Source organism: Bacillus rossius, chromosome 12 (assembly GCF_032445375.1).
Source record: "Bacillus rossius redtenbacheri isolate Brsri chromosome 12, Brsri_v3, whole genome shotgun sequence".
Lineage (NCBI taxonomy): Eukaryota > Metazoa > Arthropoda > Insecta > Phasmatodea > Bacillidae > Bacillus > Bacillus rossius.
The window spans coordinates 8,060,101-8,082,468 of NC_086339.1; the positions used below are offsets into that span (position 1 = coordinate 8,060,101).

Genomic DNA, 22,368 nt, shown 5'->3' on the forward strand with positions numbered 1-22,368 from the left:
GGCATAGCAAGCAGGTGGCAGGGATGGCCCCCGCCAGGGGTGCCGGAGCAGGAGGGGGGGGGGGGGGCCATGACGGTTTTGTATTATTGAACCCCCCCCCCTTTTCTTTTAATCCAAAAGGGGGCGCCATTTTTTATTCTGGCCAGTGGCGCCAATCACCTTAGCTACGTCACTGAATGTGGCTGTACTAAGTTTTGTACCATTGCCCTAACGTGGCACAAATAACATTTTAATTTAAAAAAAATTAGTTGGCCATGTAGAGTGATAACATTTTGGGAATAAAGAGTGTAATTGCTCTTCGGAATTTAAGGTATATTCCTCCCCTTTTTAATAATTTTTAAAGAGGTAGTTATTTCAGTTTGGAGTGCAAAACTGTCTCAAGTTAGAGCACTCGACTGACCGAACGTATTACCATAGATTATCTAAACTTCTTCATACGTGCTCTTCCAACGACTAACATAAATACAGTATGAAGTACCTTACTTTTGTTTTCGTACAAAATAGCTTCTTTTCTAGTTTAAATACTAACATCACCAATAGTGTCACTATTTTCATCTTGTTTTTTTAATATTTTTGTGCTGTAGGATACATACATCTTTGGAGAAATGTTTGTTTACTTTATGATTATGAAAACATTATTTTGAACTTTGGTAGTGAAATTTGTATTTCATATTAACCATATTTCGTAGTAAAATTACTGAATAACTTAGGAAAGCATACTTCCTTTTCTGGGTCTGTGAAAGTACTTTGCACAAACGGAAATTTAATATTAATGAAGTTTGACAGTAATGAAACAACTTCGATTAACACAAAAAATACTAAACCCTGGCTTTAGACCTAATTTTTGACAAGGAATTTGATTTAAATATTGCCCTATTATTAATATTAATTAAACAGTTAATCCTACAATGTTTCCCTATGATTTGGGAACGTTTGTTAGTGCCATCCTCCATAGATACCTAGCAGAACCATAGTTACACATTTACAGTGTATAAATATATAAAATAAATTTTAAAAAGATAAAATTTTATGACAAATATAATCTCGTTTAGCATTATCATGTAACACTCTAGATACCTAGCAATTTTTATTTATTTAAGAAAAGTTACTATAATCTGATTATTTTAATGCGTCATTTAGTTTTATGTATGAGAATCGCTAACATTCTTACATTTGGGGAATTTTTTTAATGATGGTTCAATCTGATAAGTTAGGTTTTTTTTCTGTCCAGGAGGATTTTATTTACGTTTGTAATATATGCTGTTCATTATGCTAGATTCTTTCGGCCGGCGCCGTAGTTCGTATTGGCATAGTAATTTCTCGTACAGCATTTTCGGTGATGCATTATCAACTGAGCTGAAGTTAGCTCTATCCGCCAGCACTATTAGGCCGCCGGGGACAGAGAGCTTGGGACAACAACTGCCTAAGTCATTAAACGAAACTACAGCAATTTCCACCCTAGTTTTTATTTTTTTTTAACCCACTTTTGAGGACTTTCTCCAACATAGCAGTTACACAGCCACATTCATACATGTGTGTACTATCAATAAAAATTTAATTTAGAGTGCGAACCATCGTACAGGTTTAACCAGGGGCTCTAATAGCCTCGAATGTGTGATTTTCATGGTCTCTTGTCACAAAAACGCACTCTGAATTAAATTTTTATTGATAGAACACACACGTATAAATGTGGCTGCGAACTGATGTATTTAGAAAAAGTTCTCAAAGTGGGTTTAAAAACATACAGGTTTTGGGCGCAGTCACCGCGATACAGATTTTTATTCTTAAATATAGCATCAGCGCTCCACACCAGCGCTCACTAGCTTCGAAAATATGAACCAAGATGGCTGCCACCGGCCACCAACAGACAGCTCCACGCCACGTGTCAACCATTTGATGAGCCACCACGTGGCTGGGCAGCCACACCCACCTCTGGAGCCCTGAAGCACTACCTGTTGCTTTTTTACGTTTGGTTACCCTACTTACCTACTAGGAAATTCGAAGTGCAAGTGTTTGAGACTGAGGCAAATACAAATATTATTTGTTTTGATATTAGAAATTTTAAATACCAAAAACAGGCCTAGAAATTATATAATTTAAAGTTCAAAATCTTGGTTTTGAGCCCTAAGGAATCAACACCACATCAAAGTACAGCTGTGCTAGCGACAACTACTATTACAGACCTTGTTCACACACCACCCCCACCATCTCTACCCATAAATACAGTACTGCCAACTGCACATGAGTAAAAGTCTCATTCACTGCTCTTCTTACAATCATCTAGTGTGTATAATCTGGCAACTGAATGTTTAAAAAAAAAAAACTTACACTGTGGTAATAAAAACATATCATTTATTCACAAGACCTTTGGAATGAAATATACATGTATTTGCTGCAGACAAACTGCTACCGACACATTCTTAATTCAGGCAACTGCGTTACAACTTACAATTTAAGCAAAATGTCCTTTTAATTAATGATCAGATAATTAGGTAACAACAAACTTAAGGCTGTGGAAAATCAAGTATCAAGTGTTCATAGAAAATATTTTAAACTGTTTCTGCCGGTATATAAACCTTTTTATGATCATATATACATGCATAGAAAATTAACAAAACACAAAGTTAACTAATTAAGTCATACATGACATTTCTACTTGATCATTATCATTTTCACACCTCGTCTTCAAGCAATTCAATTAGACACTTATTACTGTACTTTCATTTTATAATGAATACACCAAAATGTTTTATGTATAAAAATGGTTAGAAAAACTCTGCTTATTTATCTATGCAAATAACTGAATGCATCTTGTTTAAAAATATTATGGTATCAAAACCCATTACACACTAATGTATCTGTACATATTGTTCCTAAAAAGAAATAGATAATTTTAATGTGACACTGTCTTCAACTGGAACCAAATTTAATATAGAATTCAATTTTCTGTAATTAGTTCTCTTTCTTTAATTTTACCGTTCACAAATATGATGTTCGGAAAAGAAAATGAACAAAATTCAACATTTCTTGATGCAGCAACAACAAAAACCACAAATGAACTGCATTTAATAAATTTACTTTATAAAATGACAACAGAGCTAATAAATTGACAAACAAACTTGGTTTGGATCAGCTCAGATGTGAAAAACCATCTTAGCAATTCAATTTGACATACAGCAATAACAATGATGGTGTTTAATGAAATATTCATATTCAAACAGTACAATAGTAAGCAACATCATTACTAACCAAGTTACATTTTCAATGGTAAACAATTGCACATTTTCCACAAAGTTGGAAGAACAGAGTGCAATGAGAAATCTTTAAGCATCAAGTGGAAAAAATGAAACTGACCCATCAGTCGAGACCCAAAATTGTGAACTTAACAAGCAACAAAAATTTATGTTAAAATTAGGTGTTTCTTTGTATTTCAATAAGGAGGACCACAAAAGCACACCAAATATACTCTTTTAATAAATGTTGTTGTAATTTATACGAATGAACATAATACTTTGCAAGTATGGATTGCCTACATTGCATTCAAATGTTGTGTAACATACGTAGTTCTAATTTTAAAAAAATACTCACTTATGACTGAAACTGTAAAACCTCAGATTCGTCACAGGTTGCAGATTGCTAAACTCATAGTTTCCATGATGCATAAGGACTTGAAATTTTATTTGGCATTTGGTTTCTTGTTGGTGTTATTTTCACTCTAAGCCCTAAGTATTAAATGTTCATCCGTAAGTTATCAATACACAAGATTTTCAATGCAAGGTTTACTACATGTGGAGTTTGTAGCTTAATTTGTGCTACATGAGAAAACATAGTTTGGTATAATGTGAGAAAAACTGTCTCTCTGCCTGAACGAACGTAATGTGTGGTCAGTAAATATTTTAAGCACTAGCAGTAGTAGTCATGTGGGTGGTCCCCCTTCGCACAACACACGTCTGGGTAGACCATGGGCATTGCTAGGCAGTGAAAAGAGCACCTGTGGTGTATCACGTTTTCACCATGTATTGACACACTCAGCAAAGCAACACTCTCAAGTCTCAACTGATTTCGACAGCGAAAGTCTTCAAGATTTCACAATGGAAATCTAATTGGACAGTGTCCATCGAAATCAACTCGGATTAACTTGTCGACGCTTGACCCATCTCTTGATGCAAGAGAACGAAATTTAAGCGTTTTATTCGCCAAGAAAGGTGACTGTCCGGATTTGGCGAGAACTGAGGAACAAATTCTCAGCATCGAAATTCCAAGCTGTTAGAATCTAAGACAGCCTCCAAGATATCGACTAAATTTTACCCACTTGCGACCTCACCACATCAGTCAAATTCCCCCACCACTACGGCTGCAAGGTTCACACACCTCCACAGAACGTCCCCTAACAGCAGTAGTGCGCTGGCGACTAACGTATCTAGCACTATCTTTCCACAGACTGAATGACTCAATAGATGATAAAAGTAAACTATTCTCTGACAGCTCAAACATGAATATTTGAAGCAGTTTAGTTAAAAGTGAAAAATAAGAACACATGATTTAACTTTAAAAACCAGCACCGGTCCATCCATAGATAAACCCTTTTTAGATTATTGTGACTGAATATAATTTTTCAATGAAAACTTACCTAACTTTGCATTAAATACGACTGGCTACATCCCCTATATTATATCAGCACTTAGGAATATGTTTGTGAATTGAGCTATACTTTTCAACAGTGGGAATTCAAAATAAATTTGTGAAAAACTTAGTTTGTTCACCATTACAAAAAAAAATACATTTTTACTTCTTTCTCTGTGTTCTATGCTGCTTAACTAGTCTAAGAGAAAATTGTACTGTTTTGCTTTTCATCACTATCCATTGCTTGAAAATAAACACACTTTTGCTTGCCAGATGAAGTTACCTGTCCCGCACGGTTCAATACACATCACCCCCAAACACAGTAGCCACCTTGCAAACTGTCTTACCTTGAAGAAACAATGAAGTTCATGTTTTCACACTAAAAGCACTATTAACTATTTGTGCGAGACATTGATTATTACAATTCGTTAACGTCAGTGCATTTGACACTTTGGGATTCGTACTGTTTTACTTGCGCTTCATTTCAGCATTCTATACTGCACGTAGTACTTGCCACTAAATTTTACACAATGTAAGCTACAAACAAAATTTTTGCTAGCAATATTTTACAACAAATATTGCTGCAGTTGCTTAAACAAACAATATAACCCCAACACGTTGTCATCTTCTTGAGCACAAAAGTTTTTGCAGATCTACAGTGGGTTCCAGTCTTTGTAAAGCTACCTCCATTATTATTCAGTAGCACAATTTCACATTTACCACTCGTAATTATAACTCAAGGACATCACTGAAATATTGACCATGGTCAAGTACAGCCGTCAACTGTGTCTCAGTCTACATCCTTTCAAAAAGAGAGGTTATCTATCACATGATATGGGCTCAAAGCCAGTCTTTGGAAAAGGCTGCAATCTTTCCAGAGATAATGGTAATTCACCATCATCTTGTAACCAGTATCTTAAAATAACGGAAATTCTTTAACTAGCGCAGATTTCTCATTACGTAGGCTCCTGCACATTTAAAACTGCTGTCCACAAAATGCTGCCCGACTGTCACCCTTTGCTCTGACATCCAAGACTTCCTTGAACAGGTTCCACAAACAGAACTTCAACTCTGAAATACTTTTCCCATTTTAAGCCTTCAATCTTTCTTCAGAAAAGTCGTTCAGCCTTAAAACTTGAAAATATACGAGTTCTTATGCTGATGTCTCCACTTTAACATTGCCTTACGCCTCAATATTAACATATGCATGTTTTTCTTGCTAACACCATATGTATTGTGTCAAAAAGACAACACGTATAAGTTGGCAACATTGCAATTAAAATAAGGCAGCCTCAACAAAATATCGTAACAATAACAAAAATAACACACTACTTAGTGAACTGCTCCATCAATTTGAGTCCATTCTTCGTAAAAAAAATGGTGCCTCAAATGCGTTTTTTATGAAGGAAATTGCTCTTCCAACTATTTCCACACACAAAAATATTTCAACATAACACAGACCTAAATTATTTTGGGTCTCCACTTTATATACATATTCTAGTTTCACTAAATAAAAACTTCTAGTTAATTATCAGATCTCAACAAATTCCTAACTTGAAAACGACAAAACAGCAATCCAAGGACCTACTCACTAACGTCTTCGCTGCAAGTCACAATCCACCGCGGGTAGACCGCAGCCGAGGTTCGAAGCGACGTGCAACGACGCGGAGGCGGCTCTCGAAGGGCGCGGGTCGGCGGCCAATCAGCCGCGCCCACTACCTGATCATCTCCAGGTACTTCTGCTTGTGCTTCGTGAGCATCTCAGTCACCGTCACCAGCTTCTTGATCGTCACCTGCGGACACGCGCCAAGCGTCACACACTTGTCACCTCACACGCACGCAACCAGAGCTGTGCAATAGGTCGGCCAGGTAAGTTCCAGATGATAACATCACAGTTTATTAGACACTTTGCTAAACTAAAAATCAGAACCAAATGTTTTAAAAACTTGGAATACCTACCCAGAACAGAGATCATATAACCCACAAAAATATGAAAACTGTTTTTTAATTTTTTTTTTATAATGGAATAGTGGAATACATAACTAATGCACTAATGTGCAAAGCCCAATTTCCTACATAAGAAATTAATTTTTTTGTGTTTGTTGACAAGTTGGCATTCTGGTAAAAAAAATATAGATGCAGCAGGGGAGGGGGAAGGGAAGAGGGGTTTACACCGTGAATATGTGGGTTGGATCCATATTCAATGGTAACTAGTATTCAAAAACTACTGTGAATGTGTAGAATCATAATAACTCATACTCAGGCAAAGCAAGAATGCCTAGATACGATGACAAACAACTGTACCACTCGTAACACAAATATTTCTCTTCAATTGCTATTAAAAAAAATTATTTCAATTGTTCTTTCTGGCACAAAGGGCAAAGAAGTTGTTTAAATTTATATCGCTTGTTTCCAATCTGCAAGATCTTTTACAGGATGAAAATCCAACTACAAATTATACACTTTGCAAGCTGTTGTATTCAGTAGCGGATCCAGAGGGGGGGAGGGGGGGCTAAGGGGCTCAAACCCCCCCCCCCAAAAGTTTTTGGTTCCACTATTGTTTTAGTGTTTGCCTTGATAAAGGCTAGCCTCAGCTGGGTCAAGACCATCCCGAACCTAAATCACAAGATCCGCCACTGGTTGTATTCAATATTCGTAAATAATTTGATATTTGATTTAAATATTCAAATTAAAAAAAAGGGATTTGCAGAAGCCTGATAGACCTTTCACGAGACCAGGTTTTAACTACGTATTAACGAGACATTTGCACCGACAATAATGCTGGAGGTGTGTGATGACACGGGTCAAGAGCCTAGCCCACGCCACCTGAGTCTTGCCGAGGGCTTGCAGCTCCTTGAGGTGCGTGACGCAGATGTGGTGCAGCGTGCCCAGGTCCCTGGCGGGGTCCCCCTTCACGCGCACCTCCTCCGACTCCGGGCGCTCCGGCAGGTTCTGCAGCAGCGTGCCACCCCTCACTCCCCACCACCGTTCAAACATGTCGTCACCACCCTCAAAACTTCACACACACGAGCTTAGTTACAGTTCCATAGTCTCACACACAAACAGATAAACACACTGTGTATGATCAAAACCTTTAAAGCACTTCTACTCTAGTAGTTTACCAACTAAGTACGTTGAAGCTAGGGATGGGACGAATCCAAATTTTGGTCGAATCCGAATCCTTGATCGAATCCTCAGTGTTTGTCATCGAATCTCGAATCCCAGTCCCACACTAAACTTCACATGTTATTAAAAAAAAAATCACACATTCATTTTAAAAAATTACATAGGCCTATGTATTAAAAAAAATCACATGTGTATTTATAAAATTATAAAATAAGTGCATAGTGTATACACCTGATATAAAATAGAGACAAATAACCTCAAAAACAACTTTAGACATTTTTTTGGGTTCGTTCTGGGTCATCTGGGTTGTCATTATCTTTTCTCCAATTGGAAAACTTAAACAACGTAAGCCTGCTCATCGCAAATCACCTCAAGAACAATAATATTGTAAACGTAACGTAAGAAGTGTGGTTATAGAAATTTGCGTCGGAAAAAAGAAAACACGAGAAATAATGATGGCTGCCGCGACTACGCTAGTCAACTTAGTACCGTACTGTAAAATTTACTGGATCAGTACTTTTAATACACAAGATTAAATTAATATTTTCAGTACCTAACTGTTATAACCAAAAAGGCCAAAGAAAATAAATACATCCCAGTAATTTAAAATACGTAATTTACGTAATCATTTCCTACCGCATTTGTCTTGTGTTAACTTGATCACATTAGTTTTGCTGAAATACGAGAGTTTTCGTACATTCGCTTTAGTTTAAAGTATGGGGTATGCAATCTTTGGTGATTTTACAACACTTCTCGTACACACACTATAGTTAAAGGTATAATATACAATACCTTTGGCATTTGTACGATAGTTTATATTACGTAGTACGAGAAATGCATACAAAATTCTCTAACGTAACCAAAAAACAAAGCGCGCCTATAAGAAAAAATGCTATGCGAGTTATGCGACAATTAATAATTTTTTTTATATTTTGTCTGCGCTTGAAACTGTTGAGGTGACGATTATGCAATAAAAGTCGGAATATTACAAGTATGTAATGGAATTTTGTTGTGCTGTTTTGTGAATGGTCTCAAATGGGGGTTAGAAAATGAGAAAAACGTAATTTTTTTTAAACGAACGTTCAGTTTTTCGAATATATTTTAAGAGGTTTCGAACCGAACCGAACGTAATGGTTCGGTTCGGTTCGGTATTTTCGAACTTCGCCCAGCACTACAATTTTCAATTACTACCTAAAACTCTTAAAAACCCACCTCGAATCCCACCTCGGATCCTACTAATCCTCGAATCCATAGGATTCGGTATATTCGACGAATCGAAGATTCGAAAATCCCATCCCTAGTTGAAGCCATTTTGAACTTGACCCTACCACTACAATATGTATATATAAACTTTTTTAAAACATATCAACCCACCTCACAAACAAAGCTACACCCCTGACAAAGCAGACCCTCTAAAAGCAATATTGTAAACAGTATGTAATCTGATGGCATCCGTATCAAAATCAAAGAACCAAAACCCAATTGTTACAATCGAAACTGGAATTGAGATTGGAATATTTTTGAAATCGACCTAACAATAATTTTAGATTTTTACTGTGTAAACAGTGGTATGGAAAACCATGAAGCTTTATTATTAATATTCTCAAATACTGTAGAAGTATCATTAATAAAAAAAATTGTAAAAATCCATTTTTATTTAGATAATAATCCTTCTAAATGAAAGTTTATAACGTGACAAAATTCTAGTTAAGTGAATACTTAACGAAAATTCATTCAGTTTATCAAAATTTATTGTAGTAAAAGAAGTTCAATTATCTTCATTTTTAAGAAAATTAAAAATAATATTCATACTTTCAATTTAAATTATTGAATTTTAAAAAATATCAATCCAGTCATTTACATAATTGGACTTTGACCTCAAACAAGAAAGATTTGATTGTAAAACAATCTTGAAAGTAAGTCGACTTCAGATGTAACATGACCTCAATTATTAGACAACCTTTGAAGTAAGACCGTCAGACAGATAAGAATATGTTATGGTTTCTCTTGATCAGATAATTCACAAATTAAAATGACTTGGAAATTAGTTTAAATTTTGCTATGACCATTCTCCTAAGTAGCATAATTATACTTCTCACTTTAACTAAAATTGCTTTTAGAGGCTACAATTTTTTTTTTTTTTTTTTAATTTCTGCTATATATTGTGGTGATTCAATTATTTTCTTATAATAACTGTTAACAGTTTATAATCACAAAGAGATTTGCACTCAGTCTAAGGTAATTTCTGCTATCATTTCCAAACTATTTTCAAAACAAAAATACTAAAAATATAAAGTAATAGTAATAGTAGTAGCAATAGTGGTAATACTAGTAGAAGTAATAGTAGTAGTAATAGTAGTGGTTTTTATAGAGGTCTTCAAAAAGACATCAACGAAGATGAAAAATGGAATCTGATGTTGGTAGTGTGGGATTTTTACCCACTAAAAACAACCTCTTACTGCCCTTCCCATGGAAAAGAGGCCGGTAGTAGTAGTAGTAAGAGGAGTAGTAGTAGTAGCAGGGGCGTAGCCAGGGGGGGTTTTAGGGGTTCAAACCCCCCCTTAGCACCAAATCTTTAATTAATTTCTTATTCATCACTCAAAAAAATTTAATATTAAAATTAATAAAATTATTACCATTACAATATTTAAATTTAAGTACCGAAAACTGCTCAAATAGCACTATTTTACACCTTAAAATCCAAATTTTCCCGGGGGAGGGACCCCCCCCCCCCCCACTTTAATATGGGTGGGTGTGGGGGGGGGAGGGCATGCTTCTTAACACCCCCAATACACAAATCCTGGCTACGCCACTGAATAGTAGTAGTAGTTGTAGTAGTAGCAGCAGCAGCAGCAGCAGTAATAGATGTAATTGTGGTGGTGGTGGTAGTCGCCGCCCCTCACCGACAGCTGGTCGAGGTAGACGACCATGCGCTCCTTGTTCTTGAGGATGAAGGGGTTGACCACCTCCATGTAGGGCTCCTTGCCCCCGAACTCCACCAGGTTGGCCAGGTTCTGCAGGCACTTGGCCACCATGATGAGCGAGCGGCCGGCCGTCTGCAGCGGCGGCTCTGCACACACGCCCCGTGGCGACTCGTCACCACCCACAAGCAAGCAACAACCCTCTGCCGAGAACAAGCACCGCGACACTCGGTCCACTTGCGGAGGATATAATTTCTGATCAGAGAGCCAACTAATGTTCCCAATGATGCACATCATTTTAAAAAAAAAAATTAATAAAATTGCAATGAAAAACCTGTTTTTTTTTTTTTTTTTTTTAATTTTTAGAAATTCTCTAAAAAAAAATTTAAAATATGGATTGATCTCAATTCTGTCTCAAAAGAAGTACTAAGTAACATTAACTATTCTTCATAGCCAAGAAACTGTGCCATTTTGATCCTTTTCAACCAGGGGGAAAATCTTAGAGTAACTACTGAAACATAAGTCCACTGTGCTATTTTATAGCTTATTTGACACGTTCATCAAAAATATGTATTCATGGTAATAAGTGATTTATTAGTTGGTGTTGAAGCTTAGATAATTCGACACCAGGGGTGGACCCAGGATTGACTTCTGGGTGGGGCCTAGTATATAACAACTGTCTATTACTTCAGAAATCGTATTATATCCAGTGCATAGTTTACCCTTCTGAGGGGGGGGGGGGGGGACATGTTCCTTTTCTCCCCTTCACCCTTTTTTTCTAAATTCACCACTGTTCAACACTAACTTTGAAATTACATTGCTAATAACTTTCCATCCTTGTTGCACGTCAGTAAGCTGGTGATTTTTTTTTCCTTTCAAATCTGAGCACATTTTCAATTACCAAATTTAAAATTTGGACAATAAAGAAATAACCATTAAAAACTATGGAACCCGACAGACTGTCCAGCCAAACGGCAAGATGGGAGCAGCAGAATGAATACAGAGGAAGAATACTGAGTGAATTCCCCTTCCATAAAACACACACAAAGGGAGACCCACGCATGCTCGGTTCGAACTGGTGGCTTCAAGTACGTAATAAGTTTCTGACAAAAAACCGTACAAAGAGTTCTCCAAGATAGTAAATTAATACTAACAGTTAAACAGTGTGAAACACAGATGAAAATAAATAGTGTAATATTTTTAAACTTAATATGTAGATAGAGGCAAGCAATAACAACCAAATTAAGTCAATAAACCGCCAAACACCGAAATGGAAGTCAATAACACAGCATTACACCGAAATGCAGCAAAATTCACCTGAATTACCTCATTATATTAATTAAAATATACATTTCATTACATATATCTTTCATTTATTTTTTCATATAAAAAAGCATACAATGAACTGCACAAAGTAAAAAAAAAAAAACATTATTTTGTTTCTGTAGGTTTTTTTAAAAGTACAGTAAATTAAATGTCTATAGCTACAGTCATGAGTAAAGGCCTATACATAAAAATCACAAGAAAATGTACACTTATAAAGATTTTGGTCTTTTAAGTTGATTTTTTTGATTACTGAAAGTTTTAGTTACAGATTTTTCTTTAACTGACTCTCATCAACATATGAAGTAGTATTGTTTAATGTACACATTTGAAGTGTCTTATTGGGATTTAATTTTTAATGACGATAAAGACGAAATACACAATTTTTAATGACAAAATTTGCTTTTTTTTACATAACACCATAAAAAATTGGCTCTATCAATAGCGTAAGATGTCTTACCTGAAATTAAGTTAAACTGGCGGGGGTTGAGAATAGCAGGACACAATAACCGTAAAAAAATGAAGCCGCTAACAACGCGGGTTCGCACCAGTCTCTCGTGGGGCCACTTCCCCATCACAGCCCGCTGAAGGCACCCGCAGATGTACCGTATCGTCCTGGAACCGGGGGACAGAAGCACGTCACAACAGCGTCGGGAGAAGCTTATCGCTTTAACTAGCAGAAAACTGTAACAAGAATAACAATGAATGTCTCGTCGACATCAAGGTCATCAGAGACTACGAAGTGATGTGAGGTGTAACATGATTGGATGAATGGGTTGGGCGCATGGTGGGGGAGGGGGGGGGGGAGGAGGACCACGACAAAACCCTCTGGCCTTGTTTCAGACAAACTGCCTTAAAACTACGGTGGAACTTTGCAAATTAAAAACTCTGTTTGTCAAAAATCTCATTAATACTAAACGTTTTCACAGTTCCTAGAAATTAGTTACATAGGAGTTATAATGTTAACCATTTTAATACAAAATATGATTATGTAACACAAATTGATTTATGTCCCAAGGATAGGCAAAAATATATAATATTAAAACATTGAAGGATGGTTAGTCTAGATATCCTTGGTTGAAAAGAAACCAAGTGAAGTTTGAACTAAAATAATAAATAATACTACTGATACCTTCTCTTTGGTTGTGCAAATAACCAGGGAAACGGCTTATAAATTACAGTTACTTCTAAAATAATGGTGTCTCTCCTTGTAGGTAATTTTTAAAACCAGTTTACTTGTCTGTCGAGATTAAAATAATTTTTGAATAGGTTTTGTTAGTACAAACCTCGTTATTAAAAAGTTTCAAAATTATGGTCCTTTCAAGTTTGTATTAATGAGGCTTGACTATTCGTAATAAATTTATCAAGGATTAGTGTCCCATTGTCTTCTAGGTCATTACAGGTGAAGAGAGGTGGAATAATGAGATGGAACATTGATGGAGTGTTATGTGGAGGAAATGGGAGAAATTCGAAACACCCACTAGCTTCATGGCAACTTTCTTTCTTGCTAAAAAAATTCAGGGTTAAACCCCCTAGAGTCAAAGCCTGATCACCTTGACTGGAGGCAAGTTACATGATCAGTGAACCACCGTGGCCACCTACTTTTGCAATGAGGTTGTTATACATGCACCAAGTTTTCCCAAGAGTGCTACTGCTTAGAACTTTATTTATAAATTAAAAAAATGTATTTATTAGCAAGGGTTTCCTTTTTTTTTTTTTTCCTTCACCCTGATTTTTTTGGGCAAACATATGTAAAATAGCCTAACAGAAATAAACAAAATTAATAAAATAAACGGGGCTCCACACTCAAATAATACAACAAACCTTAAAAAAAAAAATAAAAAACCTTGGGCAGCAGCAATCTTCGTTATAAGGTAAAGTTATTAGGCAAGTCACAAATTTCTATGATTTATCTTCAAGTAGTAGCAAGTACTTTCCAAGAATGTTAATATGTAGATGACAGAGCAGCCAAGTTTATGATATTCATTACGTGTTGACTAAGTAGCATTTGCATGCGCCAATCAGTTTCAAAATGATGATGGATCGATGGATGATCTATGGATCGATGATGGATGATGGATCGATGGATGGTGGATTAATGATCGATGGATGATGGATCGATGATTGATGGATCAATGCACGATGGATTGATGATGGATTTATGGATCGATGATCGATTATGGATCGATGGATGTTGGATCGATGGATGATGGATCAACAGATGATGGATGGATGATGGCTGGATGATGGATCGATGGACGATGGACGGATGATGGATGGATGGACAATGGACGATGGATGGACAATGGATGATGGATCGATGAATGGATGATCGATGAATTGATGATCGATGGATGGATCGATCGTTGATGGATGATGATCGATGATAATAATGATGATTATGATGATGGACTAGCAGCAAGCTAATATATTTTATTGGGGTACTGATAAAACACGGGGTAGGATGTGTGAATATAGGTCGAGATTATGCAAAGAAACAAAAATAGTTTTTAAGTTATTATCAAAGTAAGTTATATTGTAATTATTTTTTGAATTACCAAATGATACTTCGTACAAAAAAACTAACAGTAAAAAAGCATACTACTGACAAATGTGGTAAAACTGAACTTATAAATCATAAAGACAAAACCTAGAATAAGAAAATGAAAATTAATTTTTAATCAATAAATAATATTTAAAAAAAAAACAGAATCAATGAAAAATACAAACAAAATTTGATGATTGCAACTTTTTTCTATTACCCATGTCGAAGACAAGTACACAATAGCATTAGGACAATAAATTCAACAACTCACTTAGGGCAGGCCTCTGCTGACATGAATATGGATAACGTGATTTCATCCAAAACTTGAAGGAGAAATTCCGCATTGGCACAAGCATCATCTGGAGAATCCATCTTGGTGGGATTTAACTAAAATTAACAATAACAAACCTCAGAAACATTGATGGCTAAACAATACTACACATAACAGACACGAGTATTCACACTGCATTGTATTAATTCAAATAATCAAATATTTTGAAAATAGGACTAAAGAAGTTACAATGTATGTTCCCTTGCTCCAGAAACAGTAACTTGAAATTTCAGTGTAAGACCACAATGCAGTTACCTCAAAAAAACGTTTTATGCGTATTTAATTTTAAAAAAGTAGATAGTGTGCAACATATATTAGTAGACAAAATTTGCAACAAAACACAATACACTCTTTGAATTATTCTTGCAATGTGGAAACTTGATTTCAGAGATTACACGGACATACACCATCACTGGATTTGCCTGTACGTTGCTGCGTTGTCATTGTGTTTTCTAGATTATCTGTGTTGTTATCATCAATGTGCTCGTCTATTTGTCGCTGTGTGGTCCAAGATAGTTTTTGTCATTATTTTCTGTTCCTGTTACAACTGTATCGTTGTTGTTAGACCACTGTTTGTGCTGTGATATATTTTTCCAATAAATTAACTTCCACAGAATTTTCTCTGTGCCGTCTACGTGTTAAACATTAGACATCAGCTGATTTTGACTGGTTTTTTCTGTGCGTTTTGAGTATTTATCTTTCTTACTCATGCTTGTGCTGTTTATATGACAATACAGTTAAACCAAAACTTTTAAGTAAAACATTACACCCATGTAGTAAATCATCTGTAGTAATTGCCCTAAAGCCAAAATTGTTACGTGAATGCGTAACAACCTGAAATGTGGGTGAAGCAGAGCCTTAAGGTTCCTCAACAACTAACCGAGTATCACAGATAAAACCAAACATCAGTGCTCCTAAACTGACGGTACTGTTTGGAGGGTTGAAGGAAGGGAAAGGAAGAGGAGGAGGAGGAGGGGGGGAAATCCACACTGATCGGGTCAAATATGTTCAAGATACTTCTCTTGGGTTAGCCCCAGATACATTGCTACATGCACACCAACACTCAAACTTAAAAGACATGGCCCTGTTTTCAAAAAAAACTCTACGTTGAAGAGACACTGCAACTTCACCTCGCAGCTCTGCTTCGCCTCCATCAACTTGAGGATGGTTCCGAGGATCGCGGACTGCAGGAAGCCACCGCACACGGACTTCATGTACAGGTCCATGAGCGTGGTGGTGAGGGAGGCCGCGCGAAACAGCGTCGATGTTTCCTCCTCCTTCTCGATCTCGGCCTCGTTCAACAACTTGAGCAGGTCCGCTTCCTTGCGCTCGTACCTGCGGCAGCAATCCCCTCTCGATACTTCAACAGCCACGTGAAACTGAACACATGGTTTCTTGCATCGACAAACATGAGTAAAGCTGGAAAAAAAATATGTAGATGTGAACTCAACTTAATTTGGATTTGTAGCCAGATGTAATGAACGACAAGTCAATGAGACCCTACTGTTAATCAAGGGAAAAGTTAAAAAAAAAAAATATTTCAGTGCAAATAAAGGAAATTAAAAAATTCAACACAAATACACTCTGAATTTCAGTAGGTCAACTGTTTTCTTTATAACAATCTTGTTACCATTCCACAAGATATTGTATTTTAACTCGTAATTTATATAAATAAAATTATAATATGTGTTGATCCTGGAAACTTAGTTTACGAAACAACCATTTAAAGGGCAGAATGTTTCAACACCATACTTATAATTTTTCATTTATTGCACATTAATGTATTTTTTGACACTTGACACCAAATATTCAGATTCGAGGGGTATATTCGAGGTACTCTCTATGATTCGGATTCGATCCATCACTAGAATTATTCTTTCTTTCGTTTGTTCTTCGGGTTTTACTCCATTACATACAGTGCAAACTATAAATGGTGTATGAGCCATTGTGATATTACAAATAATTTTATACCTTTGGTAGTGGTAAAGGCGATGAAGTAAAAACCTCCATAATTTTTTTATTGCACAAGAGGGTACAAACCGTGATACATATAAAGAAGTTTTTTGAACCAGGTACGGTTTAAGCTCTGTAGTCTCAACAAAATAAACTGTGTTCTAATTGGGGCTGTCTGGATACCAATAATTAGTATCAGATATCAGCCTGCATTCAGCTCTCTGCCAATCACAAGGTATTGGTGGTAGGGATGTGCGAGTACCCGATATTTTCGGGTACGGTTCGATCCACAATTACCTGAACCCGGAATCGTTGTACATACATGGATTCGAACAGTATTACGAATATTCAAAAAGTTATAAATTAATTTTATACGGCTCAAAAATACTAGCAGTAAAAAATGAAATTAGGCTACTATTACGTAAGTATTTATAATATGATGTATCAAACAAAGATATGTAAATTAAATAATTAACACAGTGACATTTCAAGAATTTCGAGATTTAGAGAGCTTAAACTATTATTACGAATTTCGTCGTATAGCAAACTATAAACTAAAAACAATTGCATACCTACAAGAAAAAAACCCTCTTGGCTATTTATTGGAGAAAAAAATGGTTTCGTTTGCTGAAACGTTTATAAAACTAAGATTTCCCTGTAGCGTGCAGTTTATTACGATTCAGTTGGAGAATCGAATATGTTTTGGTTTTCATATTTTAAAGTGTTTATTATTAATTAAGTTTACATAATTATAAACATTTCAATCTCAGTGTAAGAAATAATTGCCAGTAGTTAGAAAAAAGAGAACACATTAAATTAATCAGTTGTTTTAATTATTATTCTGTGCTTAATATTCGGAATCAGATTCATATCGCAAATATTGCAAGGGATTCGAATTGGATTCGAACCGAACTGAAAATCAAGGATTCGCACATCCCTAATTGGTGGTAACAGCAAAAAACAGCAAAAATCTCCACGGTTCAACAACCGAGTTCCGAGGCGCTAATGGTGGATTGCGATAAAGCCGAAATAACACCTTAAATCATGTCAGTACACCAATTATGTAACACAGAAGTGCATGTCATTACACCATAAAGCACCTAAATGCCCTCAAAAATCATGAAATTAAGGAGCATATTTAATCAAAATTCAACTCAGATTACAAGAAATATAATATTTCCATATATTAAATTCAGTGAATGTAAATTATTCAATTTACCATGGAGTTAGTACCAAAATGTATTTATATTTAGTACATATATTTTGAAACTAACTCCATCCTAAATTGGCTTGGAAAAAAGTTTGCTTTTTTTTTATATTACAATTATATTTTTATTTATATATTATATTATGTATTTTTGATATACTAGTTTCGGATATCAGCCTGTATTCAGCTCTCTGCCAATCACAAGGTATTGGTGGTAACAGCAAAAAAACTGCAAAAATCTCCCGCGGTTCAGCAACAGGGTCGCGAGGGGGTTGTGGGCGCACCTGAATATGCGGAGCAGGGAGCTGGCGAGGGGCACGCGGTCCAGGTGGCAGATGTCCGCCAGGGCACGCACCACCTCCAGCGAGGGGTCCAGGACCAGCTGCTGCATGGGCGAGTACTCCTCCTGGGGCATGATGAGGTCGTGCAGGTAGCGCGTGCGCAGCCGCAGCGACCCCCACTCCCCGATGGGCGTGATGCCCGTCAGCTGGTACCACTCCTCCGTCTGCAACACCGCGCTCCGTCCGGGAGACACTTCCCCCCGGGGATCGAGACTGGGCCCGGCATCGACACTGAGGTAGCTAGGGACGACGGGAAGTTGTGATGTCATTATTTACTGTTTCTTGCGACTTGCATATATGTATGTATGTGTGTGTGTGTGTGTGTGTGTGTGTGTGTGTGTGTGTGTGTGTGTGTGTGTGTGTGTGTGTGTGTGTATAGGTGGGATTAGACCGTCGTGAGACAGGTCGGTTTTACCCTACTGAGAAACTGGTCGTTGCCCCAGTATTCCTGCTCCGCACGAACCGCAGGTACGACCCACTGGCTCACGCACTCAGTCGAACGACCGGTGGTGCGAAGCTACCATCCGTGGGATTACGCCTGAACGCCTCTAAGGCAGTATCCCCTCTGAGAGAAAGTTATAATTAATATATATATACACACACACATACACATGTATATATAAATATACATACACACACAAACACACACAAACACAAACACAAACACACACATGTATTTGATGGATGTTAAGAAAAATCATTTTCTCCTCGAATTTGTGGCATCGGACTAGTTTACCCCTAATCGTTTTGTTCAGCTATCACACAGCTTCGATCTCTGTAAAGGAACAGAGGTTACGCCGAACATCGTGCGTGCAAGCAGCGACGCAGATCGGGGAAAGTTGACGAAGGGAATCGGCCGCGGCCTGACTTACAGAAACCGTCCCCAACATCCTGCCCGGAGTGATTTTCGGTAAACAATGGAAAGAACCGAAACCAAGATGGCAGGACTGAGATTCTAAACTGGGACAACCTGAATGGAAGTACGGCAACTTGCCACTACACCATGGCACGGAAGTTGTTTAACTTCCTGGGTTACGGCGTGGCTTAAAGCCATTCTGCGGGCTAGTCAATTGTCCGCACCAAACATGTACATGCACTTGATCTGGAAGTCAAGTGCTTTCTGTACTTGCATTAAAGTAGCCAAAACTAATGCAGTACACTGGCTAAATTTCATGTTTGACACAACTAAAAAATATACAATATGTACAAAAATACATGCATGAAAAGTTTTGGTGCATATAGAGCAGTGATAATTGTAAGTCACAAAACACGTACAGTAGAATCCCGCTGATGCGACCCCTCACGGTTCCCGGAAAAACGGACTTATAAACGGAATGGTCGCAATAGAGAATTCGGGCCAATTTTTACCACCCCCCCGAAATATATCCAAATACATAAAATACTCGCTCTAAATGAATTCGCGTCACGCGAGTTCGGCTATGCTAGCCGGCTGGTTGTTATTTTCGTTCAAAACGTGGCGAAGGAACTTGTGTGGATCAGGTAGAAAACATTCGGCTATAAATGAAAGATATATGAACAATGCTATCCTGAAATGCTGTGACATGTTTTTGGAGTAGATAATCACCGAGACAGACCGACAGGATGCGCTCCCGCCCTGCCGTCAGCGATGTTTATTTTGACAGCTCAAGCAATTATCTTTTCCGCGTACCTTCGTCCCTTCGCGGCATAAAAAAAAAAAAAAACACGCTGACAGTTTCTCACACAGAAGGTTGAAATAAGGGAGGGAATGTGTTGAAATGTTAGTTGAAAAAGGAGGGGGGGGGGGGGGTGTTGTTTTTACATGGTTTGTGGCTCTGGGAGGGATGAGCCTTGAAGAATTAGCAGGGGTTGGGAGAGGCAAGCGTCACGTCACGTATGACATCAAGCCGCCAGGCGGGTAAGATAACATGACAGCTGAGACGGCTTTTCGTGCGATAGTGGAGGCACCGAGCTCGGCTAGACACTGCCGCGTGGACAGTCTAGAGGGGTGGTATCTATTTTTAGCCGCCTTTTGTATGCCTGCCTGCTTACAGTACAGCTCCCGCCAAGATAAACGTGAACACATAACGCCCAACAAAGTGTAACAGACTTGTTTTTCAGCCGATTTTACTCAAATTTTCGACTTTCTCTGCTTAAATTTGTCACGGTTTCTCAAAAAACGGTCGTATAAACGGAATGGACGCATCAGAGGGGGGTCGCATCGGCGGGATTCTACTGTACTTGTACACAGCAGTTAAAAGACGGTTGATTACCTTTTGTGAATTTTCAATGATGCTTAACATAACTTCACAATTTAAAAAATAAGAAAATAATATGGCTTTCTCTTTAGTAGAAACCATAATTTCAATAGAAAATGTTAATATTAACCTAAAATTAATATAAAATTACTTCATTTCTGTACAATGTCTATCTTAATTAGTAAGAAAAATTTTTATATGAAATGTGGAAACTAAGGGTATGTGAACACACTAAAAGAAAAAGTGCCAACTAATATACAGTTGGCTTATTTATCTGCATTTCCCATATATTTTACGATTTTATGCAAGTAGTACGACTTCATTTTGCAGACCAAAAAGACTTAGACCTGTAGGCCATTTAATGGCTATCACTGATAAAGAAGATACCCAAAAATATGAATTCGGTCATATGGTGTCACAAAGATGATATAAAATATCATGGTGTGAATATCTCCAATCCACCATGACAGTGTAGACAAGCTGGCAACACTTTTTAAGAAGACAGCATGCTTGCCTGTATCTTTCTGAATGGCAGTCAGGGGCCAGAACAGCGTTGCCAAACACGTTGCTTACCTCATCGCCGTTCGTCAGGTTGCCGAGATCTACCATCAGCTCCGCCACTTCCGTGTCTTTGGAGCGCTTCCCCTTGTTGTAAACTGTCACGGTGAACGTTATGACGTCTGGCGGTACGTCACTGCCGCACAACATACAAAATACCCATCTTGACAAGTCTTCAGTAACCAGGATATTACACCTCTATTTTAACATGGTGATTTACTGCTAAAAAATTCTGTGCACTAGTTCACTCAACTATGCACACGTCTTTATTTTAATTGGCTGTTATTTGCATTGAAACAAGTGCTGGGCTTCTTATTATGATTCTATCTGAACTTCCACAAGTAATGCAGGTCATCCACTTTTGAGGTGTTTGCTGCAACCTTTTCACAAGTTAGTCGATACAAGAATTGAAAAGGAAAAATTTTGCTTCAGTACTCTGAAATTTTTAGTCGAGTTTTAGGTACTTACTTGACATGAGACTATTTTTAAAGCTTGACAAATTTGAGTAGTTCACTTTTTTGGTCTAGTAGCCTATTCTAGAACACATATAAACATATAGAGTAATTTTGAAGCTTTTATAACACAATTCAGTAAAAAAAAAAAAACCTTACGTATTAGTTGATTGAGAAATGACTAACCACTAGAGACCAGATTTTAGGGTTTTATTTTTAGGACAATTTTGTTTTTAAAACAAGAAATTTCTGTGTTATTGTTTTTATTTTTTATGTACTCTGTTTAATCATAAAGATAGCACAATTTTCAACAGATACAACACTTACTTGTCAACGATATTTACTTGACCAAAACAATGTCTTTTTGACGGATACATGATGCACTTTTACAATATAATAGTTTGTAATAAGTATGTCTAGCTACCGGGTCCAATAAAAATACAGTAGAACCCCGATTATCCGCGACTCGATCATCCGATTCGCGGATTAACCGCGATTTATGTCCATCAAGTCCAATTTTTTAGTTACATATAACCAATGATTCAATATGTATGTAAATGTTAAAATACTTTGCAAAATGTATGTTGGGCAAAGTACTTTGACTCAGTCATGTTTATTTACACAGAAAGTTAAAAAAATACTAGTACATACATACGTATGTACATACTATTTTTGTGTTGCATGTTACGTGAATAGATTATACACTGGTGCGCGATTCCATGTCCGCATGACCGGACTGTACACTCCCGCG

General features: G+C 37.1%; 1 protein-coding gene across 1 annotated transcript in view; it reads right to left on the reverse strand.

Moving 5' to 3' along the window:
• Nucleotides 1–2,335: 2,335 nt before the first annotated feature.
• The window catches only part of LOC134537463 (ras GTPase-activating protein 1), a 48,811-nt gene continuing 28,778 nt past the window's right edge, over nt 2,336–22,368 (reverse strand). The window contains exons 11-18 of the mRNA XM_063377922.1: nt 21,181–21,301; nt 18,314–18,534; nt 16,000–16,204; nt 14,810–14,925; nt 12,454–12,608; nt 10,653–10,819; nt 7,450–7,575; nt 2,336–6,416 (exon numbers count right to left, since the gene is read on the reverse strand). Of these exons, the coding sequence (XP_063233992.1) occupies nt 6,339–6,416; nt 7,450–7,575; nt 10,653–10,819; nt 12,454–12,608; nt 14,810–14,925; nt 16,000–16,204; nt 18,314–18,534; nt 21,181–21,301 (1,189 nt within the window). The 3' untranslated portion in view covers nt 2,336–6,338. The remainder of the gene's footprint in view (nt 6,417–7,449; nt 7,576–10,652; nt 10,820–12,453; nt 12,609–14,809; nt 14,926–15,999; nt 16,205–18,313; nt 18,535–21,180; nt 21,302–22,368) is intronic.